General features: G+C 41.2%; 2 protein-coding genes across 8 annotated transcripts in view; one reads left to right on the top strand and one right to left on the bottom strand.

Moving 5' to 3' along the window:
• The window catches only part of HSPBAP1 (HSPB1 associated protein 1), a 37,335-nt gene extending 24,455 nt beyond the window's left edge, over positions 1 to 12,880 (bottom strand). For 2 of the 6 annotated variants that reach the window (XM_064661416.1, XM_064661413.1), the window contains exons 1-2: positions 12,725 to 12,880; positions 690 to 875 (exon numbers count right to left, since the gene is read on the bottom strand). In XM_064661416.1, the coding sequence (XP_064517486.1) occupies positions 690 to 875; positions 12,725 to 12,761 (223 nt within the window). In that variant the 5' untranslated portion in view covers positions 12,762 to 12,880. Of the gene's footprint in view, positions 1 to 689; positions 6,363 to 10,542; positions 10,639 to 12,724 lie in introns of those variants that run through there. The other 4 variants (XM_064661414.1, XM_064661415.1, XM_064661411.1 and 1 more) reach the window with 4 other exon arrangements.
• A 22-nt stretch (positions 12,881 to 12,902) lies between these two features.
• Positions 12,903 to 26,067, top strand: part of SLC49A4 (solute carrier family 49 member 4) — a 69,522-nt gene continuing 56,357 nt past the window's right edge. Inside the window, exon 1 of one of the 2 annotated variants that reach the window (XM_064661419.1) lies at positions 12,903 to 13,583. In XM_064661419.1, the coding sequence (XP_064517489.1) occupies positions 13,250 to 13,583 (334 nt within the window). In that variant the 5' untranslated portion in view covers positions 12,903 to 13,249. The remainder of the gene's footprint in view (positions 13,584 to 26,067) is intronic. The other variant, XM_064661418.1, reaches the window with a different exon arrangement.

Below are 26,067 nucleotides of genomic sequence, written 5' to 3' on the forward strand. Positions count from 1 at the left end.
ACACATGTCTAGTATCTTCCCTCCCTGGTTTGAAAATCTGTCTGTCCACGGACACATTATGACACACTACTGTAGGGCTACAGACAGAAAAAGTTGTAGTATTTAAAATCAAGTGCAAAAATTGTCTTTCTCTCATGGCATGTTCCTAGATGTCTAGTGAATCTGGAGGGTTAGTGGTGAAGTTACTGTACTGGAGTCAAATGATTTTCTTAACACCTTATACTTCTACAGTATCTTTCATCACGGGACACTAAAGTACTGAAAATCATCACAGTCTTATAAAGCCTCAGGAGGAAGGTGCAAATTATCATCATTTTACAGATAAAAATCCCAAGGTAGACTAGCTATTTGGCTAATTCTTTAACACAGCTATGTTTGTGGATATGAAAGCTCAGCTCATGTGAACAATCTAATCATGGGTAAGACTGGACCAAAAATAACCACACTACAAAGGAAAACTGAGATGCTTGATTCTTATGTGTTAGTGTTACCTACCAGACTTCCTACTAAGAATAAACACATGAGAAAGAGAAAGGAGAGTTTCACTGCTGGCCAAATTCCATGTCCTAAAAACAGCCTGCAGTGAAAAGCAACACACTAGAGAGTGAATAGTGGCAATGGAAAGGCAAACAATTGCATAACCTAAAAAAGAGAGTTGTGACATTAAGGCCTGTCCACCTCATTCTCACCTAAATCCACCGTCTTCAGTCCTAGCCTAAACTGGATTGTCTTTCCATCCAACATTGCAGAAAGGTATTTCACATTCCAGTGCAGGGCTGGCCAGTCACCAACCATGTTACAGAAGACTGCAGGTTGCTGTAGAGACATCACAATTTCCTGGGCTTTCTCAGGAGTAAATGGTTTGACACCTTCACCTATGGAAGAAAAAAAAAACAGCTGCAGAGATGTATGATTTATGACACATGAAGTGTTACCTACCATCTCCCTCAGCACAGGAAATGTTAAGAACTAACACCTCCTTTGTTTATGATTGATTTATTACATTCGTAGATTTTTTTTAAAGTCAACTTTATACTGCAAACATTGAAAGAACATTCTTACACTAAAGCTTAAAAGCAGTGTATTAGCACACGGAATGTGAAGCAAAAAATAAAAATAGGCACATGCTTAAAATTTTCACTTGTACCTTAGGCAATAAAGCACCACTGTAGCCAAACTGTTTAGAATTACGCTAACAATAAAATAACCTTGCAAATAATGTCCAGAGTTTAGAGAACATAAATTTTATGAGTTATTCTTTCTGCATGGGATTCTTTCCAAAGTGTAGTGCATTTTCAGAGATAGCAAACCAGCTTCCTGTGCATTTGATTTAAACGGAGGAAGAGTAGCATAACCAAACCAGCAGGTATTTTTAAAGTGTTTTAAAATTTCATTGACAGAAAACTTACAAAAAGGAAATTGTGCCGATCCAAGAACTAAACTAACCCAAGATTTCCATTTAGTCCTTTGCTGTTAGAGATTTATATGCCCCACTGAAACTGTCAGGCTGAAATGCTGGCAACCTTGAATAAACTCAGCACTTCCAGAACAACTTTTCTTTAGGGACATATTGAGAAGGAAAATCTGTTTATTTTAAATGGAATAACATAACAGTTCCATAGAGATGAGGAGGTGGACTACAGCTTCAGATCATAAAAAAATCCATTCATTATTTTAACCTCTATTGAAGTTAACTCATCCAGAATCTGTATCTGTAAAATGCCTAAGATTTAACACACTGAGTTGATACGTATGGCTCCCTATGACTTCTAGCAGCTTACTTGAAATAAACAAACCAATTCAATCCAATCACTCCATTTAGGGGTCAAATTACGATCTGGCACGCACAATTAGTTAAATAAATACAGAACAAGAAAATTTCCTTTACTGCTGGGTGCTAATTTTGCCTGTTGCTCCTCCCCATGTGTGGGACAGGTAACAGAGAACCAGCCAGTCCCACACAGGGCAGCCCCGTGGTGCCAGCTGGGGGAAACACAAAAGAAAACCCACTAAGAACAAGGTCACTGAGGATGGTTCTACAGGATTAATTCAAATATAAGTTTAAAATAAATCTATGAATGCTGAAGTGTGAATGGCAGGAATAAGAGGAGCCCTGTGTGTGCTGTGTGCTGTATCTCTGGTAACTTTTGCAAGTCCCACTTCTTTCGATAGGGTTTATGCTCTTGCATAGCTGTGCTTTTTAGTTTTCTAAATTAAGCTATCTTCACACAAATTCAGTGGGAGGTATCAGGGCTGGAGTTTCCTACAGTCAAGGGGTCTCTTCTCCCACAGACTTTCAGGGAAACTGAATCCCTCTCTTTTCACTCATGAAAGCTCCTTCGTGAAGCTTTAAAACTGAAGACCTCTGATATTTTATGTTCACGGAACATGAAATTTTTTAATGGTTTCTCTTTCTTAAGGGTGATGACAGGAGGTAGTTTGGATTTTGGTTTGTTTTCCACAGTTCCTCTCATACGCAGAGCAACACTTGACAGGATGGTGTTGCTGTGACACAGAGATGTCTCTGACACTTGGCCTTCAGTCTCGCGCTCCAGCAACTTGCACAACCAGGACATAAGGAGGCCTCACGGGGACCGTATGTCTCACCATATGGTCTTCCCTGCCCCCGGGAGGGGGCTCTGGGGCTTTCCAAGGAATAGGTTAGTATACCTGAGGGAGCAAGTCCAGAGAAGGCAGAGAGACCATCTGCAGACACAAGGGCACGTGCTGGTGCAGCTACCAGGAGCTGGCAGGAGGCACGGTAAGAGGTTAAAGCTCAGCATGTTCCTTTACAGTGATTCTGCTCAAGATCTAAGGCAAGACTCAGTCCAGATCTGAACACTCCTAGAGGATTTATAAAACTTCTGTCTTTCACCAGTGCAATTATAATATTGTACAGAGGTGGCTTTCACCATGTGGGAGCTGGTTGGCCTTACCTACCTTTCAGATTTCCCAACTCATAAAAATGAAATTATTCCTGCTTAGGTCATGTTTATCACTGCACAGCTGTCTTTTTGATGACTCAATTTTTTTTGCTTTAAGGGCAGTACATTTAATTATTTTAGAGAATGTAAATCCAAATAAATGCAAGAAACTGGTGGCACTTTTTTGGAGGATACTGTAAAGCTGACTTATTACAAAAGCTTCAGGTTTATCCTGTAATTTCACTCAACGATTGGGTTGTGCCACAAAAGCTGAAATTTTACTGGAATAGACAGAAAGGCTCTTTGAAGCCAACTGTTGATTCCATGTGGCTTTCTAATTGGATTTCCACATGCGTATTGTGCTTTTGCAAGGTGTGGTTTTAACCACAGTGCATACACAGTGGGAGGCTCAGAGCTCTAGCTACTGGGAGTTCAATGCCAAACAACAAAAAAATTAGGCTAAATAGCCTCTCCTCATGTTTGTCATGTCACCACCCTTTCTTCAGTTGTAAACCTATTTCCCTATAAAATTTAGAAAGAATGAAAGAGGACAGTCTGTCTTAGTAAGATGCTAATCATTCCTATCTTCAAACAGTACTAAAATTGTTGCTAAATAAGTAAGTATCTTCTCCTGATATAGATAATCACATACAATACATATCATATAACCCACCGTGAAGTTTGAAATGTTTTACAAAATTTAAAGACTTAAATAAATGTACATTACAGGGTTTTGCAAAGACAAATGGGGATTCTTGCTAAATCTGTGTGAAGAATCTGTAAGCGTCTTGATTCAGTTTTATGTATTCCTTGGTGAGAACAGAGTTAGTTAAACATAATTCTTTCCCTATAATATTTGTCATGCATATCTAAGTGCCTGCTAGAGAAAAGAGACATGATAAAAGGTAAATATCATATACTACATCAAATAGGCATTACGGTAATTTGAAGAACTCTGCTTATGACCAACAGAGATTTCTGATGGAACTATATGCTGTAGGAGTGTTAAGAAGTAATTAAAAGATGTATCTGAATACAGAAGACCTTGAAGAGATATTAGCAGAATTATAACTTAAAATGATCTTTTCCTTAGTTATTGTTATTATAGCTTCACAAAGACCTTAAAAGCTGGGTTCTCAGTATTTCCTAGCCTGAGATGGATGGTAACTGATTCCTAAGCAAAACCTGAGGTTGTATAGCTTATACATAAGTGCATACAGTTTGGACACAGATGCATAGAAGTAAAAATGTGTATAAATAAAATGTGTTGCAAAGAAGCAAAATATCCATTGCACACCTTGGGCTTTAAATGTGAAATTCCTAGGGGAGATTGGGTAGCCAGAATGATTTGAAATGCATATTCCCTTTCAAAAGAAAAGCTCTGTGGGAGTCTTCATTTTCTCAGTTGTACTCTGATCCACAAGAGAAAAGGAATACTTTAAATTAGTTCTTTCTATCAGGCTCCACAAATGGTGTGGCTTCACAGCACAAAAGGAAGCAGGAATAATTTGTCTCATGTTTTGACTTTATACAAGGCATGTACAGAATCCAACCAGGAACTGAAAAAATGAACCAAGTTTTAGCTCAGGTTTTGTAACTGTGACAGCTTATATAATTGGCAAAAAACATAGGTGTTCTTTAGAAACGGAACACATTGCAAAATACGGATCTACCAATTAAAAAAACAAAGCTCTCCAGTCATCTTTACATGAAGTACTGTCAAACATGAAGACTCATCGAGACTTAGCATTGAGGGCAGGTAAAAGAACAGCGATGAATTGGCCAAGTACTCTCCAGTAGACTTTGTGCTCCTAGGAGAAAAAATAATTTAATGTTTCTGATTAACAGTTTTTCTGAATAACTGAGTGGGGTTTGGGAATAAAGAATTTAGCACAGCAGGGAGTCTGTCTAAAAGTGGACTTGATCAAAGTTGTTCAGAAGTTAAATGCACTGTCATTAAAAAGCTAAATGTACTGTCATTCTGTTAAAATAATTTAGCAAATTAGAAGAGTTTATTAGTGCATGGCAGTTGGCTTCTGCCAAAACACCCTGCTGCTTAAATATGAGATTTGAGAGGTATTAAAATTATTTTCTAAAAGAGGGAGTACAAGGAAATCCTGGTAAATGTATTTGGTACAAGCATCACTAAATTGTTTTTCTTGCAAATCTGTAATGCTTTCTTATCCTTTCTTCTTAAAAAAAATTAAAAATTGGCATTTTGAATACATTAATACAAAGTAGCCAGGTAACTCAAGAAATGACTTGGTTTGGAGGTCAGACTTAATGGTTTCACACTACATTGCCTCTGCACATTAAAAAACAACTTTAAATAATCTGCATGTGATTACAACACTATGCACTATAATCAGCCTACTCTGGGCAAACAGAAATGTCTCTAAATACACACATGTAGTTTTCAGGATAGGCTGCACAAACATCTAGGTATTACTTCCTGACCAGTTACTGCTCTTACTATTAGTTTTGACTCTGGGAATGTTAATACTGCAAACACACACAGCCAGCAGGCAGCTAACCTAGATTTGCATAAATATTTTGGTTACTGAAGGAGAGGCAGAAGTTCATGGAGACTCTCTGGACAGACCAGTCTGCACTTGTAAAACTGGCACCTGAAGCTTAGTCTGGTAGCCTACAGTCAACACACCCTTCCTTCCTCTCCTCACTGTGGAAGGAGGGCATCAAAAGAAAAGAAAGAGGCCAAAACAGGAATTTGGACTCACATTCCAGTCCTCCTGTGGCAGGGTTGAGCATCTTACAGTTTTTCTTACAGTAAGTCTAAGTGACTCAAGATATGAAGTAAGATAAGAGTGTGGGCTATGCCCTCAAACCTCAAACTGTCCTTCTGATAAAGCAAAGGAAATTGCTGCCAGACTCCTTAGGGTAGAGTAAGGGGTTGAGTCCAGAATACACCACTGGGAGGGACTTCCCGCCCCCATTCTAAATGACAGTGTGTCATCTCAAGCATACCTTTACGAAATTTTCCCCCTAAATCCTCACAGGCTCTTCCTAGAAAGCTCTTCCTGAACCCCTGGCCAGCTTTTGCCTGTTGTCTGTACTCCTTCCATCCTGTAGTGCATGCTTAGAAAGCAGTCATGTCGGTTTTCAACTAATGAACTGAATATTGAATGATCTCAGCTCCACTGGTCTCCTCTAGCAGAAAAAATGCTTAGAGGAAAAGACTATGGTCTTTGACCAAAACCTTCCACCAGGAAATAAAAGGGCAGACTTCCCTGTTTTTCCTTATGCTAGGCTACCACAATTCCACCTTTCTGTCTGTCTGCAGGGTGTAAATTAGACCCACCTGCTGCTGAGGAAATTCAGTGGCAAAGCCATTTCTTCCCAGTACCCCACTGGCACTGATTTCTGACACTTTCTGACAACATTTCTGAATAAATGGAAAACCTAATACAAAAATTAATACTAATATAACATTATGATTGAAGTTAAGGGAACTGGCATGTCAGGGAGTTAATGTTTGCATTTCTAAGAAAAAAAAAGTATTTGTTCACAGTGTAAGGTTTATCTCTATTTCTTTTTCTATTCTTTGTCAGTAATAAACACAAAATCCCTACTCTTAAATAGATGAATGCACTGTACAAAATTCATTGTCAGAAACTGTAACCATTTGTGATTTTCTTGTTGTTCTGTCCTGCAAACTTGACTGAAGAGAACTTAAAAATGGCAACAACAAAAGAATCTAAATTTTCTAAAGTACACTGTTTCCCCATAAGCCACTGTAGTAAATAGTCAATAGTATTCTAAAATTATAGGGCCTTTTTTCTACAAAACATTGTAATAAACAGTCATTAATACAACTGAACCTTTAGAATTTGATCCACAAAGGGGTTATGATGGTAGTATAAGTGACTTTGTTAGCTATTGTACCACACAGAATACAAATTATGATTAATGACTGAGTCAATTAGAGGTGTAATTAATTGTCAGAATGAAATTATACTAGCTATTTTTGAATTACATAAATTATTGAAGTGAAAGAGACCCACCACATGAACCTCATGAACAGTTTCTGAAACATGCACAATAAGGGCTTATTAGGTTCAGCAACTGCCATTATTATAGGAACATTAAACAAAAAGCATGGCTATTATTCCATTGTTTACATCATTCCATTTCTTTCATCATGGGTAAAATAAGCAGAAGTGAGTTTAACCTTTGTTCCAAGTTGCTATTTCTTTTTATAAAGGTTCTCATGCAGCAATATGAATTTTGCCTGTGAAAAGCTGTTAACAGTGTATGTTTTGAACCCTGGGGTTCACATAAAGACTAAAATCTTGTTTTGACATAACGTCAAGGATACACTTGACCTAAAACAGCGCACAAAAATGTAAACTACCAAGCTTTTTTAATTTTCAACCTTAACATTCATTAGTGTTAGGATTTTTTTAATATAAATATTACACATAAAAGAAACTGCATTTATTGAAATAGCACAGCCCTGTTACACAGCTTATCTTTCACAACTTCATAATACAACAAACTGCTGCTAGTGATGTCAACATATATTTACCATCTTCCCTTCAGAGATTTTCTTTCTTTTCTTTTTCAAATAACAACTGCCTGAAAAGTTTCATCATCTATAAACATCAAGAGCTAAATATCAGAAAAGATCAAGGACTACAGGCCCAAGTCCCCACTCAGATCTCTATGAACTCCTGTTCTAATCAGCTGCATCTGCACTTCTGGAGAATGAAGGTGACCTTTAATTTTATAAGAACCTATGACAGTGGTGCTGCTTTGAATCTTGGAAGCTTCTTGAAATATGCAAAATTTACCAAAACTCAGTATTTTTCAACCTAGTAGTATACCTGGAAAACTCCTTTCAGTAGAGGACTTTCAATATCTTCTTTTCTTTTTAAACATTAACATCACTGCCAATCAATGTCTGATCTAATACTAGTATTAGAAGCAATAATGTCTTCTATGTCCAGTCAGCAAAAGCATATGGTACCTGGAAATTTAAGAGAACTCCCCGAACATTAGCAAAATAATAAAACTACAAAAGGTTAAAGCTGCACTTTTATACCAAACATCTAAACTACCTCACCATTGCTCCTTTTTAAAATACTTATACCCAAAATCTCATGCTACTGTATCTACTCCCAAGAATCTCATTGTGTCTGTGATCACAAAGCCTAGAATAATTTAAACTTAAATCATGCCCCTCTTCAGAAAAGATACAGAAATAATACATTTAGCCTTTTCTTTCTATACAGAATTACATGACAGTGTAATATTTTCAGAAAAGCAAACAACATTTTATGAGCTTTATGTCCTCAATCCCAAACACCCACCCAGACAATCAGGTCTTCAGAAGACTCATTTGCAGAGCTCATACCATACCTATGAGCTAAGCGTGACTGGTCAGACCAACAGAAACAAACTCTCTAATGTCTACATCATTAATTACAGCAGAGCAGTAATTAAGTTACCCCTTGCTGATTCCATGAATGACAACAGGAGAACAATGGCGCAGCCCGATCAGAAATGAGAAACACACTCATCACACAACAGACAGACCAGTACCAGAGCACTATGACTATCTGTTCTTGCTGGCATCACAGACAATGAGAGCTGCACTGAGGCAGTCCTAGCCCAAGGAGACAGGTGGAGATTTTCACCCTGTATTTCCAATTCAAACCTAACATTCTCATGTGACTCAGTTCATTTCCATAATTCTCAGGGTTTCAGGAAGAGACGAAACCATTAGTCTTTGAAACTGAATTTCCCTAACAGTTTTGGGAGGTTAAATACTCCATTGATGTTGTCTGCAGTCACTTGCACATGTTGGCTCTGAATAAAATGAAAGAACATGGGGGCGGTGGTCTGATGAGGTTGGAGCTCCAATATAACCTCGTAAAACACCTCCCTAAAATACCTCAGACATGGAGCCTGAAGGCTGTCTAAGTGAGGGAGGGAAGTAGTCATCAAAATGAGTTTGGATGAAAGACATCATGCAGCTTCTACTGCCCCCTCAAAGAAGGTACAATCATCACCTACATGTTCATTGTTAAGCAGGTGATGAATGGCAGAACAAGCATAAATGGAGTACAAAATGCTTTAAATATGCTCAAAGCCCAAGTCAGGTGTGACTTTCGCATACTCCTTTTGAGAACCACAGTAAAGAGCCTGCAGTGTGGTCTACAGGAAATCTGGTGACCAACCACAAAGGTAGATTCCACAAAAAAAGGGAGTGCATCTCCCTAAAGCACCCTGGAATGGGCTCTGTCTCACTGCAAAGCTAGAACCATCTCCACTACAATGGCGACTTTGCAATGGGGATACACACAGCCTGCAGTCAAAAGTTATAAATGAATTCCCCACTGGAAAACATCGGTGTTTGAATTTAATAATAAAACTGTTCAGCTTTCATAAGCTGATGTTGTGTCCATATTTTCTTTTCCTGTTGATACTACAAAAAGGGAAAAGGAAACACTGTAAAACCATCTTTCTCCTGAAGTACAAGTAAATTGTTGTATGACACTAGAGTCAGAGTCTACCTACCTCTCAACAAAAAAGAATGGCAAGAAAAGATGCTGAAAGTTACTGAATATACAGACTGGAAGGTGCCCAAACCAAGCTCAAGACAGAGCAGATTTTAAACAACCTGTTCCTGAGTAACTAGAAGCGATGTCAAAACTTGAGGGAAGAATGGGATTTACTCACACCTCACAGGCTCACCTTCAGAGGTGTTGTTCAAGACAGGGTGTAAAGAACACACTCATTACAGCTCCCTGCTACACCAGTGCTGCTTATGGCAGCTCTGAAACTGCACTGTCACAACTCCAGCAGAAATCTAGAAATTGAGGGAAATCCCTGGAAAATGGGCCTTTTTTTAGACGCTGGAAGGAATATTCAGAATTGGCTAGATGCCACTTTTGAATCTTTGAATTAATTTCAGGTTCTGCCTATTTTGTGCCAAAATGCTTCTAGACTTCATAGGATATAGAGTCACTTGTTGCTTGTCACAGTGCAAGGTATGAGTTGACACAAAAATGACAAGATTGTACACATGATATTAGTTTTTGGGAGAGAGGCATGAGAACCCAGGGGATGCTGAAGTTCATCAGGTATCTCCGAAAAGTCACATGGAGAATAAATCTGTCAAAAGCACGGTAACTGGAGAGAGCAAACGTGACTTCCTAAGGCACTAGGAATTGGAGGTTGGTTGCTCCATAGGGAGGATACTCTCCTGGACCGCCCAGCTCAGCCATGACATGATAGATATGTTTTAGCTGAACTGGACTCTCCAAATGCCTCAAGTTTATAACAAACCTGTCAAAGCCTCAGTTTCTATTCTTAAGGCTTAAAGCTTAAATTGGCACACTATAGGTGCCAACTCTGCAGTGGATCAGCCAGGCCTGCCTCAGGGATGGGATGAGCATTTGGCAGCAATAACAACTTCAGCCACATAATTTTTGTCTGTCACCACTAGTCTATCAGAGCTTCAGGCCACCAACTCCTCCTAAGATGAATTCCATAATGTTTTAGGCCAGACACAGGCAGACAGGCATGAATATGGACATGCCTGTCCATATTCTAAAACCTTGAGAGGTTTTAGATTAGAAATGGAGGCACCTACCAATGGATATGCTATTGTGGTTGGGCAGCTGGTACCTGGATGGGCATCTGCTTCACAGTTTTGGATCTAGGTGCCATTAAGTCCATGCAAGTCCTGCTACAGACATGAAAGTTATGGGCCAGGACACAAAATAACCTTTCTGCTAGCCTGACTATATGTGCATTTCATCTGATAATATTCAAATTTCTTTAGCTACATTATAATGAGGTTAAAGCAAGAAAAATTTCCCCACCCCAAATATTACAAATGTCAGTAACGAGAACAGTAAAAATGTCACCACACGGAGAAAAGAGTGAAATTAGCATATTTAGAGAATTATTATACCCACGAGTGAAATAATGCAATCAGCTAGCTGCAAGATAAAGCTAATTTGGTTTCCAACAGTTTATCAACAATGCACTGCTCCTTTGCATTAACAAATTTAAACGGTACCATATCCTGCAAACAAGAATAATTCACACAGAATATTACACTGTGTTAATTAAATAGCTGGAATAGAAAAGGTCAGGCCATGACTGAAAGATGTGCATATGGGTTGTGAAGCTAGGAAAAGATGGAGCAATTTCAAATCAAGCAATCAAAATAAATTATTTTAACCATGATTAAGTAAATAATAAATATACCTAGATTTTTTTAGCCTATTTTGACAGCCCCTTTAGTTTGCTGCTGTTTTTCAGAATTTTTTCTTTCTTGCTGACCCATGCAAGAGTCGAAATATCTTTAAACCCATTGTAAGATAATTTATCAAAGAATTATCCTGCTTATATTCAAGTTTTCCTTTGACTGTGCAGATAGCAAGAGGCACAAGCAATTTTTGCAGTTAAAAGGACACTGCAAAGCCCCATTTGCTTTATTTTTGGATGGGTTTCCTGCCACTAGAAACATGAAACCTCCATGACTACTACGGTTAATTGAAAAATGTTCAAAGAAAGAAATATTTTTTCACTCTAGCTTACTTCTACAAATAACAGCACTTTGGCTGAATGCCACCAAATCACTTAAATTATAGTAGTAACATAGCCCTTCTTAATTGAAAGAACACTTTGGCATAGGCTAAACTATGCTGAGGTGGTAATGTATGAAAAAGACTTAGTAAAACAGGGAATTAATCTTAGTTGGAGCCCCAAAGCACTACCAGAATATCCATCAGTCATGATGAAATCTGAATCTCATCCTGTATTTTTACTGTACTTTTGTCGCTACAGCTGTAAACAGCAAACTAAAATTTTAGTTTATTTTCTGCATGTCCCCTCATTATTTAAATGTGCATGAATCTTATTTTTCCTGGGGAATTTCCTGAACTTTTCTAAACAAAATATAATTTGCTTTCTCATCATAGTTCTGCTGATTTCAGTCAGCATATACTTCCTTTTTGCACCTTCAGTCTAGCAAACAGAGCTGTGTGAACTAAACAAAATGCAATGTCGTATGTTTCATGAAGAATTTCACGTGAGTCTGTGGGTTTGGCTGCAAAACTGCGGACGAGCACCACGTGAAATTCAGCTTTGTGCTGCCCAGCACATCAAGACTACTGACACTGGATCTAAAACCAGCCCGTGGGGACCCCACTGTTCAGCTCTCCCCAGTTACACACACAGGCATTTATCAAGCCAACTTCCAGACTTTGTGACAGAATGCCTAAACAAGCCACACTGAAATACCCATTTTTTTTTAAGGGAAGATGAAGCACTGTGCAGCATATGAGCCATTAATTTTATGACAAATGCAGATGGTTGATATACAGATAAATTCTCACACAACCTAACTGAAATAATATATATTTTACTCTTTTTAAATTATAATAGTTTCTAATAAGCACAGTGTCCCCCACATGATGGTATATTCACCTGAATTATTTCACAATGGATTTCAGTGCAGGTTTTACCTGAACCCTACTGTTTATTCCCCCCAGTTCGGCCCATGGCTGATTTGTAACCACCTCAACTCAACACGATTTCCTTCTCCCTTTAAAAGCATAGACTCCCCGCTGCGGTATCTCCCTGCACGCAGGTACCCACGCAGGTTTGGCTGAGCGGGACGTGTGGGAGGAGGAGCGGCAGGGGAGGCACAGCGGGCCCCGCTACAGCCGCCGCCGCCTCCTGCTCCCCGTGCCCGCTGGGCCGGACCCGGAGCCTCCCCGCGCTGGGGCCCGGGCCGGGGCGGGGGCCCGGGGGGCACCTACCCGGCGCAGGGGGACGGCCGCTCTCCGCCCCGGCCATGCTCCTGCAGCTCTTACTGCGGGGGCTCCGCTCGGCACGGCCTTGGGCGGCGGAAGGGGCAGCGCGGCCCGGCAGCGGCGGCGGGGCGGAGCCGGGCGGCGGCGTGACGGCCGGAGCTTGGCGGCGTGACGGCCGGAGCTCCGCGGCCCCGCCGGAGACACCCGAGAGCGGCTCTCGGGAGTCGCCCCCTCCTGCCCCGGACTCCTCTCCCCGCGGGGTGACGGCCCAGTGGCCTCCCCGCCCCGCACGCCCCCGCTGCCCGCCGGCGCGGCTCTCTCCCTGCGGGCGGCGGACCGGACTCTCGCCGCCGCCGCTTCCCTCCTCCCCTCGCCGGCGGAGGAAGGAGGCGGCCGCCGGCCCTCCCCGACCGCGCATGCGGCTGTGCCGGGCCGGGGCAGCGCTGCCGCGCTCGGGGGCTGAGGTGTGGGTGTCCCTGTGCCCGGCCCCGTCCCCTGCTCCCCCGCGGGCCCCCGGCAGCGCCCCCGCAGATGGGCTTGGGCTGGAGCACCGCGGAGGAGCGGCGGCCCCTCCTGCCGCCGCCGCCGCCGCAGGCGCGGCCGCAGGCTCGGGGGCCGGCGGGGGGCCCGGCGGGGCGGCTGCCGCCGCTGTCGGGCCGCGTGTACGGGCGGCGGTGGCTGGTGCTGCTGCTGTTCTCGCTGCTGGGCTTCGCGCAGGGCCTGGTGTGGAACACCTGGGGCCCCATCCAGAACTCGGCCCGCCTGGCCTTCGGCTTCAGCGGCTGGGACATCGCCCTACTCGTCTTCTGGGGGCCCATCGGCTTCGCGCCCTGCTTCTTCTTCATGTGGCTCATGGACAAGAAGGGTGAGCGGGACCGGGGGCGGCGGGGCCGGGGGGTCGGGACTCCCCGCCCCGCTCCTGCGGCTTCCCCCGGGCCAGGCGGGGACGCCGTGTCCGTGTCCCCCCGACACCGCGGTCCTGGGGCCGGGGGAGGGGGCGCCGCCACGGCGGGGACGCTCGGGGCCGGTGGCCTCGGCCTTAAAAAGGGATGATTAATACTCAAAAGGCATCACGAGTGCTGCTTCCAGCGCGCTGTCCAAACGAAGGCACATCAAAGTCCATTCACAAGGAAGATACTTAAGCTGTTCCTAGAGCTAAGCGGAATTAGGGCATCTGTCGTCGCAGCTGAGGTGTGGGTCTGGAGATGTGTGCCAGCCTGGCATTGCCGTGCGTGCGGCTGCTTGACCTGGAGATGGTCGTGATTTCTGGTGACCAGCTTTGCAACAAACACACGTAGATGTTCGGGTCAAATAATGTCACTGCTCAGGGCGGCCATTGCATCTTAAAGAAGTACTTCGTTTTTAAAAGCAGGCTGGACACGAAGTCTGTGGTTTGCTTTTCACTGCGCTAGGAAGACGCAAAGACAGGGAACGCAAAACCGAAGTTGCACTTCGGGATTTTGGAAGGCGAGCACAGGGGACAGTTCCCTAATTTGCATTCAGGTAGCAAACTTCTGAAAATGGTGTTTGTCTCTGGAGAACTTCTCCAGGGCCTGCATGGTTTGTCTGTGGTTGCTCCTGGGACTGCTCCAGAGAGGTCAAGTACCTCTGTTTGCCGATTTGAGCTTTTGGGCCTAAATCCACAGAAGCGATTTATTTTAATTCCCGTTTAAACAGACCTTTAAACAGGAGATAGGAGCCAACAGACCCTCGTGGCTGCTGATGTTAAGTGCTTATTCCATTTATTTAAGAGTTAATAGCTTGATTGTGGGAAGGGAAGGGAAGAGGGGAAAGTGAAAGCTGGGGAGGAAAGTTGTGTTTGAGAAGGACTGTGTCTCGAAATTGTAATTGCAGTTCCTAAATCTGAAGAGGCATTTTGGGAATAAAATTTACTGAGCTGAAAATACATTTTCCAAATGAGTCCATGGTGGCTGTACAGCCAGTCTTCTTTCAAGCCATTTAGACTTAAGTCAGCAATATCTGTCTAGATTGATGTATAATAGTGTTGTTAATTATCTTTGGTTTGTACAGTGAAGACTGACTCTGCTCATGGTATGAAGGAAATAAAGCTAAATGTGAACCTATGCTTATAGAATCGAGTCTGTATTTTTATTTCTACATTTTCTATGAAGTTGGTCCTGAGCAATGCAAAATAATACTGAAAGAGTTTTGAAGTAACTCACTGAAGAAGGAACATTAGTGTTTTGTTGTTTTGTAATGTGATTACTTATGTAGTTGCTGGATTTCTTGGTTTCACATGTAGCTTCTTTTAGTGAGGATACGTATACAGGTGTTTTTCTCATTTCCTTACCTGATTGCTTGGGTGTTTTTCCTACCTTTTTTTTAATCTCCATGTTCGTTGAAGGTACAGATATGACCTACCCCTTTGGTCTTGCTTTATTGCTTTCCTTGTCAAGAGAATTTCGTTTGGTGACCTGAATAAAGCATTGGCTGTGTGCATAAGGAGTACATATGGGCTATAGAGCAAGTTCTTTGCACAGCTGCAGATTTTGTGAGGGCCCTGATTGTTTTCTTCTGTTTCTTTTATGCTGTTTTCTGAGTGAGGCTGATTCCCACAGAGAATGTGGTGCTGTTCACTTTGGAAGTGATGGTGGAGTCCTGCCACTTTGTTTCTCAGGAGCGAAGAGGAGAGCTACTGAGCCCAGCTCTCCCATGGGGCACACGTCTACTGGAGGCACATTGTGTTGAGTTACCTGCTCTTTGGTGTACCAGAAGGAGCTTGACTCTGCTACTTTGAAGCTGTAAAGTTGGTTGAGTCAGACCTTGCAAGGGCAGTATTTCACATGTTGTTACACCAGATTTACTCTCTGTACCATGAATATAGGGAAGCTACACCATTTACTCTGTGGCTTCAGTCATCTGTCATTGGAGTTGGCTAGTAAGGGAGCTGTCAGGAAAAAATGTATTTGTGAAGTGTCAACATGTAAAACCTGGCATGTATCAGAAATATGACACTGTAGATGAGGCATGTCAGAATCTGAGAGGAGATTTAGCTGTTAGATAGTCCTATACTTCACAGTCAGAGGTAAATCTAACTGGTAAGTAGCTGCCTGCTGTCACTTAAGTCTGATTTTGTGTTATGATGCTTCACAACAAGTCCAAAAGTATTTGTCTTTTTGGGTTTTAGTTGTTCGTTGCAGCACATGGTTCAAAACATAAATCTATATCCATTTTTGTGCAGGTGCACAAAAAAATTTGTGCACCTGCTTCCTATTTCAGTAGTGCTTGTAAGGGTTTGGTCACTTTTTTTTTAAGCTTTTAACTGATTAGAAATTGCAAGATTAAATATTCAGGAATAGGCATGTTAATAGTTGTACTTACAAGAAGCATTTCTTGGGCTCTGTGATTCAGTTCCATCACAGCTTCTCAGAGAGGTGTGGGGTCCTCTGAGAAGAGAGGACAGCAGAGTTTAGTTTTCTAACCTCAAAAAGTTTCTTGGCCTTTTTGACCTTTTCCCTCCTGGCCTTCTGAGAGTATCTCCTGGATTCTTTGTGGAGGTCTGTTTGCAGCTGACACAGGCAATGCAGTTGGAGAATTGGAGAAATACATGGGCTGGGAAAGGTATATAGGTGGTATGACTTCTGTCTCCCTGTGGAATTTCTGCAGAAGATGCTACTGGCAACTGTACACATCGCCCAAGGACTCTGATGACCCAGAATAGGTCTTGGTGCCCGAAGTAGCATGACAAACTGTCTTGGTTGACTTAAGCCCATGTTCCTGTGGATCTATAGAGATATTATGTTTTTTATGAAATTTAGGGTAAATTTTCATTGGGAAGGTAGTGATGGTCTTCAGATGGCTGTAATTGCAAAAAAAAAATAGTCTTACTTGAAGGTCTGAACAGACATAGAAGGAATAGACATTTTTTGATGGGTGTTGGCAGTATTTTAACAACATTTTGAGACACTGGAGGAAGCCTGGATTTAGCTTGTGTCTCTGTAAGGTGTGTAAATTGAAGGTACTTTGTATTTTTGCGGAGCTCTTGTCATTCCCAAAAATACACTTGTTTTCAGATGCATAGTGAGGCTCACATGTCACAGCTGGAAGTTCTTTGGGGAGTGAGTTCTGTCCCTGCCTCCCAGCTTCCTCAGACATCCTCAGGGAGCTTTCCATGCTCCTTGGCTGGGCGCAGTATTAGGGACAGCAGTGGCATCTGTCACATTTCTTAGTCCTGTTCTGAGATGGGTGCATGTTGAAACTCAGGAACTGTGTTTGCATGTGTCATTTTTGAGTATGTGCCATTTTGGGTGGGTTTGCAAACCCTTTTCCATAGGTAGAATTACAGATGTTGTCTTGTTTTTTTTCTTAGTGAAGAAAGGTTAAAAGATGGAGTGTGCCATGGAGCTACACGTCTTATTATTTGGTGCATTTTCTTCATCAATGGAATTAGAGAGTCCTGGTTTAAATTCTAATTACCTTTAGAGTTTCAATAAGACTGAAATTAAATGGGAAATTACTTCAGTGTGATATTGGATGGACCCTTGTTGTTTACATGATTAAAATTAGCTACAATTTGTCACATGATGCTTGAGTATTTATGTACATTTTGTGCCTCAAGTGTTTCATTTCCTGAGAACTGTAAATACAAGCACACAGAACTGTTAGGATGTTTATATATCTAACTCGAAACTTACATCTTTCCCTGGATCTGGTTCACCGAGGGGGTTTTATTAAGTTCCTAGTTACAAGGTGAGACCTAGAAGCAGTACATGTCAGTCTTTATTATGTTCTCATATAAGCAAGAAGAGGCAATGAAGAATGAAACACTTTACAATAATTCCCATTAAACAAATTGAATAGAATGGTGATATTTTTCAATAATTGTTGGAATACAGTGAACACAGTCTTTTGGTCCTTTTTTATAAAATTATATATGCTTACATGGGTTGCGTAGACAATCTTAGTAATTTTATTTTGCTGAAATTAAATTTATATAACATTGTTATTCTAGTGATTACATTATAAAGTAGAGAGAAAACTTAAATAATCAAATTCTGTTTTTTAATCAAGATTGTCTTGTCTGTATAAACCATGGAAGTTTTTACTTGTATGAAGTTATTCCTTTTCTGAATATCAAACTCTTGATTTCTTTGCTGTCTGTTAGATCATGCTTCTCAGTTTCCTTCTCTGAGACATTTGACAGTTGTTATCTCTTTCACCTGGGAATTTTAATGCAGTCTGACCAAATAGTCATGAATATTGAGTACAGGTACTTAATTGGACCTTACTAGTATAAAAATGTCTTAATAACTGTTCTCTTTAAAATAAACTACACATGATGGATAAAGAGAATTCTGCATGGCAGCTTTCATGTTTGGAGTTCCCAGACTGTCACTTGGTGCTGCATGCATGAAAACACTGATTTTACTTTTAGGGGACCTTTGGATTCCTCTACCTCACATGTAGAGTCACTTGGATAGAAGGGAGATGACTCCAAATGAACTTGTTCTCCCCCTAGGTTTTAACCTAGGAAGTATTTCTGAAATGCCTTTGGGTTTATTTTGAGATATGTGAAGGTGGGTATGGAGGGGAAGCAGGTGGTTGTTCCAGAAGTTGGTGGAAACATCAGTGGCCAAGTGAATCCAGCAGATGGGGAAGATTTTCTGAAGTGTTTCCATTGCTCTTGGCATCTCAGAGTCCTTCTCTGTCATTCAGACTTTTGGACAATTTTATAGTAAATATAAATTGGAGCATGTTTGTAGTAACTTAGAAAAATGGCTGATAGGTTCCACTTGTGAAATAGATGGACAGTGTGAAGTACTTTCCACGGTGGCTTTCACAAGAAAATGCAGAGTTTTTGATGGAAGTATCCATAGTTCTGTCATGTCACAAGTGACCATAAGCATATGGGGTTTTGCTTAACAGGGGAAGGACAAGAACTTTTAAAGTCTGAGAATTTACACCTGTGGTGAAGAAACACATTTTCAGCTCTTATTCATCGTGATCTCAGAAATAGATTTTTCTTATCTCAGATGCATGGCTGTAAGATGTGTGCCCAATATTTCAAAATTACCAATTTGATAATTCATGTGTCAAGTTCAGCTGTGAGCCTCAGCTAAAAATGTCTGGGATAAGACTCAGCATAAGGCTGTAAAACTTTAATATAATTGGGTGACATCAAGTCAAAAGGATTTTCACAGTTCAACAATAGAAAAGGTTTATACAGACATTATGGCTTTGGGAGGTTAGTACAGCCTACAGGAAAGAAATACCCATGGGAAAACTTAGATATGAAAATGTGGGTAGAATAGCAAGGAGCCAGTGAGAAAGGAAAGTGTACAGAGGGTAATCTTATAAACAACTGATTCTACTGAGTAACATTTATGTTAATGGCAAAGGTCTTAACTCCAACAAGAGCAGGAGAAGGCTCTCTTGGATTGAATGAAAGCTAAATGTGAACTTAATGCATCACTTAAAAGGAAGAGTGGAGGGAGAATGCCTTGACTCATAAGAAGTGAAAGGTATGTGTATTTGGTGAAAATGCAAGTGGTTGATGCACTTAAACTAAACACAAAATAAGTTTGAAGGAAAATACCTGTTTTATTCCAGTCTTCTCTCTCACATCCTGTAGACACCTTCCACTGCATGCTATAAATTATGTGGATTTCATTATCTTGTAAGTGATACTGATCCACACCTATCAAATCCCGTGAAAGGGATTAATGTTCCTAAATAACAAATCTTGGAAGAAATGAGATGAAGTGTTGCTTTTCATGTGGAGAGATGAAAGGAGCAATTAGAGAGCTGAATATAGGTAAATCCCACTAGAGCATATATTTTATCAGCTTGATTTTACAAAACTTATTTTGATGAGTTGCTGGTACGCATATTTGTAAAGACATATTTTTCCTCTATACCATCAGAAAAAAAGAAAAAGGAAGACCGAACCAAACTTAGCTTTTGTTGCTTAGTTTTATATACTGTGGCTACATGAAGGGCCACAGAGCATTTGTGCAAGTGCTTGCAGGAGTGAAGACTCATTAGAGAATTGACTGGCTCACCCTCGCTGGAGTCAGACATGCTGCAGAAGAGCTTAGCAACACAGAGTGGTTTAATTAGGTCTGATGGGTTGTATTAACTTGGTGCCACTGTGATTCATCATAGCAATGCTAGCTTGATTCTTAGCAGCACTTCTCATACCTCCTGCTGGGCCAGGTTGAGTTGAAAGCATTAGTCGTGGCTGTGGACAGATGTCCTCTTCTGGAGCTAGTTCTTTCTGTTTGGTGGGATCACCCCCCATCTCTGCTTTGTACCGTGTTCCTACATACATTCTCTTCATTCTGCCCCCCTTTAGGCAACTGCTGTGCTCTTTGTACTCCTCACACATGTCTTTGCAGTGGTGCTGGGACAGCTGTTTGAAACACCACATGCTGAAGCACATCAGGAAGCTGCATGTTGGATTTAAAAGAACTTTTTCATGATGGGAAGTAAAATCCTAACATGTTTGCATGGCCCATATGAGAGTAATAATGGCCATGCTATCTGAGGGTAACACTCTTGAGGCTCTGCACAGACACAGTGAGTGGGGAGGTAATGGCCATAAACTAAAACACAAGTTCCACCTCAACATGAGGAAGAACCTCTTTACGTTATGGATGGCAGAGCATGCTGCCCAGGGAGGTTGTGGAATCATGTCTCCTCCCTGGAGACATTCAAAACCCACCTGGATACATTTCTATGTAATGTGCTCTAGGTGACCCAACCTTGGCAGGGGTGTTGGACAAGGTGATCTCCAGAGATCCTTTCCAACCCTAACAATTCTGTGATTCTGTGCGTAACTTGATATACCTTGATGTTGACAAATTGATGAATAGGGAAATCATTTACCAGTGTGAAATACAATCCCTTACTTTTCTTATGCAGCTGCTGACACAAGCAGAGGTAAAGCACTTAAGCATCCCAGAACTGGGTCAGGACACAGCCTGATCTAAGAAGGTATTTTGTCAACAGTAGCTTATAAAAGTTGACTACAGGGAGTTTAATACTAGTGCAGCTGTACACTGATATCTCCCCTGTTGTATGCTCATATATTTTTACTACCCCTCATAACCTCTTGACCCAAGTTGGTTCTAATCTGAACTCTTTCACCTTCTCTACTTCCTACCTCACCGATCTTGTGTCATGTCCATCTTGTCCTCCCATTTCCCACTGCTCTCCACTCCTTGGTTGTTGAGGAGTAGGAGAGGTTGGATGTGAGAAGCTCAGGGCCCAAAGGAGTGAGAAAAGCCCTTGGATAGATGGGAAGAGAGACAGAAGAGGAAGAGTATGGGACAAGGTAGTTGGTGAAGCATGGGAGGCATGGATGCAGAAGCAAGATCAGGAGCCAGAGGGCAGGGAGTGCTGGGGATGGGAAAGGTGGAAGAACGAGTTGAATAAGAGGCACAGGGAAAAGGACACTGAGTGAGCAAGAGGCGGAAGGAAATGTGACTTAAGTAGCTGGCAGCAAATAGTGGGGTGGCAGGTACCTGCACAGCACCACAGGTCAGCAGCATGGTTTTTGTGAACTGCCTTGAGGGGCGCTTTTAAATCCAGGAGAAGGGAATCTCTTGGAGTGCAATTGACCTTTTTGCCTTTACTTATCTCCAACAAAGGCCCCTGTGTTTTGCCTCTTCACAACCCAGCCTCTGAACTCTGCCTGGCACTGTCTCTTGTCAGGCAGAAGGTGAATTGGCCCTTCCTTCACCCTCCCCTTCCCCGTGGTGTCCCAGCCACAGCCGCCTGCTCCCTGTGGGGCTCTCTGGGTGCTGCTGACGCAGAGGAGGGCGGCTGTTCCTGCTGTTCCTTCTTATGCGGGTTCAGTGGTGACGGATGTCTGGCCTCGTGATGGAGGCACAAGTGGGATGCTGGGGTGGATGTGGCCCTTCTGGCTGATATCTCTCCCCTTCTGCAAAGCCTTGTAGAATGGGACAATAAACACTAAAATACTGTTTTGTTGTCCACTGCCTTGCTGCATTTTGAAAGCATTTAAATTTTGCCAGTCTCCTTTCTTTTAGAAGTTCTTAACAGTGTGGCAGCTGTGCTGCATAAAGGTAGTTGATATAACATAAATGACAACAATAATTTCACTTTTATCAAAATCCCTCAGGCTTTCTTGTAGACTTTTATGACAGTAGTAAAGTACTTAGGAAAGTTGTATTGGAGTTGTTTTGCTAGCTGTATGTTTATACTGTATTTATAATTCCCAGGTATTAGTTTAGAATTCCATTAAAGAGGAGGAAGAGTAGATCAGGTGTTGGGTTGCAAAAGCTGAATCTTTTTCCTTTAAAGAAGAGAGAGTCTTTCCTTCAAAGAATTAACATGGTATTTATTTTTCCTATCAGAAGAAACTAAGTATGAACAAAGACCATTTTTACTTGGTAATGCTGAACTAACACAGCTTTTCTGATTTCTGAATTCTAGTAACAGCCTTACAGAACTGCAGAAACATAATAGTTTTTATTCATTATTTTTGGCCAATATTTTAGGTGTTAATTTCGTATTATGTTTCAGGAGTGAAAAAAAAGCTGAAGAAAATGCAAAAATGAGCTTCATTAGTTCTTAACAGAGTTTGGATATTTTCTGCATTGCTGATTTCTACCTGTATATTTTTATTTTTCTGGTAAGAACTGCCTTGCTTGTGGGAAAGGAGCTGTGTAAAAAAGGGGTATTTGTATTTGCTTCCCTTTTCAGAGCTGAAGAAGTAGAGAGTGCATAACACAGGCCCTACAATAATCTTCCCTTTTGGGAAAATCTGTCGTCGGACATTGCCAAATAAAAATATTTGGTTTATATAAAATACTTGTTTAAAAACACCCAAACCCATGGTCAGTGCTGAGGAGAGCAGAACTACATTTAAGAAACGTGATGTTTTGGTAATTGTTTCCATATTTTGCTAATTTTCTTGGAGAATGCTTGGATTCTCCCAGTGGCAGCCTGGTATAGCCTCGGCTGAGCAGGCTGAAGACCTGGTACAAGTTTCTTTAAGAATTTTTTTAGTTATAATCCCAGGGCAAGAGAAATTGTGGCTTGCCCTGCCTTTCTCTCAGTGGTGATGTTCAGAGCTATTCCATCACTTCCTGCTGTAATTTGGTTTTATTAATGCTTCTCTTGTGCATGTGCTATTGTGACACTGTAGCTATAATTGTGCTGCAGGAGCTTGTGATTAATGCTCCAACTTCCTCAAAAGCTAGAAATTTAAGCTTTCTCATGCAGATTTTTAGAAGAGAGGATTTTTAGATTTTTCCTCTTTTTAGAGCTGGAGATCTGTGTGACTCAGCCGGGAGTGATGTGTTTTGAAAGTGAGAGGTCTGCTTTTTCCAAAGTCTGTCAGTGTTTTTCTGGAATACAAGACACCAAGTATAACTGCACCTAGGAACTCTTTCTGTTTTATTTGGTTATTTTTGATGAGTGCCACCCCTTTTGAATACTTGAGAGAGGTGGAATTGTTACATTTTTTAATTAATCACATGAACCTAAAGAATTGATCAGGAATCTTGAAAAATTCAATGGTTTTAGGATCCATTGCAGCATTACAGTTCTGCAAATGGTGTCTTTTAGAATGAACTATGTACCCTAAATAGTGCCTGATGTATTTTAATGTTAAAATAACATTAAAACTGTTCACACAGCGAAAAATTGAAAGCTCACTCCAGTAACCTTTCTGACAAGTCACAAGACCTGCATGGATATTACATCAATGAGGCTCTTACAGCTCTTTTTTCCTCAACTCTCAGCAGGGATAATAAAAAGGAGAAACTTTTTGTGCTTAGTGTCCTGCTTAGTGGATGTGCTAGGCAGTATTTAGTGTAGCTGCCAATCCTTGCTGCACGGTTGCTTCTTGATACTCTGTTGTGGCAAATCAAACTGCCTCTGTATTTCTTAAAACGAAGAATTTCATGCACCATTGGGTGGTGTGGGCAAGTACCACCAAGATAATGACAGAACATCTTCCCTCTTAAATGTATACAAGAGAAATTGTTTTTCCTCCCTGTCACCACAGGTAAGGCTCTGTAGTTAGCTGTGTGGTAATTGAGCCTGCTGTGCAATTGGAGTCCTTGAAAGGAGTGGGAAGAGGAAAGAAAGAACTTCCCTTCCTTGTTCAGTGCTGTAAGGGCTCTTGTTCATCCTCAAATACAGTAATAAGAGCTTGAGTGAAGCTTCTTGTCTTGTACTTTCTGTTGACTTGTTAGTGAACATCCATAGTTTAGCTTCAAAGTTAATGAGGAGATTTAGCCCCCAGCTGCATTATTGGCTGTTTTTGTCACTTGTTTTGCATCTCTCAATATTTATACACTGGCACATGTATGCACACACAGGCTCCATTATGCAAATTTCATTTTATCAACTGGCAAAGGTGGATTCAATGATTCACCTGGATCTTCGTGTTTTATTAGATCCTGGAGTTGAGAGTAGAAAGCAGGTAACTGAGGTGAGAGAAGAAAGACTAACTCTTAAAAGTGTTTGTTGATTTCACAGATTTAGTAAGCACTCAAATAGCTCTTTTCTCTTTTATCTAGGCACTGCACTGATCTCAAGTGAAGAGAAGCTGTTTTACTAGACTTTCTAATTCTAGTGGTCAGACTGGTTCCTGTTTCCACGTGTTTATAACCTGAATAAACAAGGCAGAGGGGGGAAAAAGAGGTGAAGCAGAGGAGAAGTGGCCTGCCCAATTCCATAAGGCATGTCAGAAGATGCAGGTCCCGCTGCCCCAGGCCAATGCTCTTCTCTAAGATATGCTGAAAGCATTAAGAGAGGTTCATTGCACTTGGATTAGTTGCAGATGAAATGGATGCTTTCTGCAGTAAAATATATAATAACAATAATTGGCTAAAATAATTGTCTGCTTTGAAGCCAAGAAACACAGTATTAAAGAATAGCAGATATTCTAATAAAGCGTCTAAAACTGATTCTAAAATTGTCATTTTAATCTTCAGGCAAATACTATTCAACTCAGCACTTTGTTTATCTGTTCAGGCAAAATGTCAGTCTATGGATTGCTAAATAGAATTTACATCACTTGCAATGCAGATTTTTTAATCTACATCTTTTGCCATTTGTTTTTCCATTGTTGATGTTAAACTGTAAGCATGCTTCAAAATCCTTTGCTGACATATGGAATGAAGCTTCAGTACTTGTAAACTACGTTTTCAAATATCCAAAAGCTCAGATTAGGCCTGTGCAGTTCTTAAAAGTAGGACTACTTTATTTACAGTACCAGACTTTTAAACTGCTGTACAAACTCTGAAATACTTCCTTTGTATTTACAGGTGTAGTCTGTCAGCAGCTGTGGTTAAATCCATGGTAGTGGAGCTAACTGTGTAAGACACCATAGAAGAACTTGGGTCATTAAGTTTGTAATCACTAAGTGTGGAGGAGTTGAGAGCAGAAGAATTGTGATACTTTTCTTGACATATTTTTAGAGATTGACTGTGTGCTTGCCTAATATGCTGGGATAATGTTAAAACAGGATAGATCAACTATTCCCATTGGCTTGGCCTCGTTGATGCAGATGAGATGAAAGCACCCTGCAGCCTCTTAACATGGTTGTGATTGCTTGTGATTCTTTCTAACAGGTGCAGTCAAATTCTTATATTTAGAGTACAGAAAAATAAGGACTTTAATAAGCCTACATGAATGGTGAAGGGAGTTGAAGAAGAAAAATACCATAAAGCAGGTATTTACAATACAATCCAGAAGTGCAATTAGAGTATGAAATGCCTAAGTGTCTTGGTTTCCTTACAGTCAGGGTGCACAGAAAGAAAGATGCTCAGGATTTGAGGAGTGGTTGTGTGATTGTCGTAATTCTCAGTTGCATTAGATTTAGCTTTGCTTCTCACAATTATGTTCTATCAGCCACTATATCTGCTTTAGTGGTTACATGTGTTCAGTCACTTTCCTCAAGATGAGTGTCCTCTCTGAAACCCTTGACTGGCTAAATCTTGTGCTTTAAGTCTCTTAGTTGTATTGTGATTTTTTTTATGAGATTCTTAACTAACCTCAAAATTTGTGAGGGATACTCTTCTTAGAAGGACCCACATGATGACTTTTATGCAGAGAATGCATAAAAGCATCTTCTTCATCTGAGAGGTACACTGAAAAAAGGTGGGGATGAGCGTTTGCCCTCATACTTACAAGTTGTGCATGCAGCCTTGCTGTGTCTGTCCAATAAGTGCTAGCAGCAGAAATAACTATCTTTGGGTCAGATCTGGTCCCTGGCACCAGTCTGTCTTCCTGATTTGACAGGGACTTCCCTGTGGGTTCCCCTGCATCAGTGGTGACAACACTTCTGAAATACTGGCTCTACTGAATTTCTGACCCTGATAAGAAAGACTTTATCAAACCACAGGAAC

Source organism: Pseudopipra pipra, chromosome 7 (assembly GCF_036250125.1).
Source record: "Pseudopipra pipra isolate bDixPip1 chromosome 7, bDixPip1.hap1, whole genome shotgun sequence".
Classification (NCBI taxonomy): domain Eukaryota; kingdom Metazoa; phylum Chordata; class Aves; order Passeriformes; family Pipridae; genus Pseudopipra; species Pseudopipra pipra.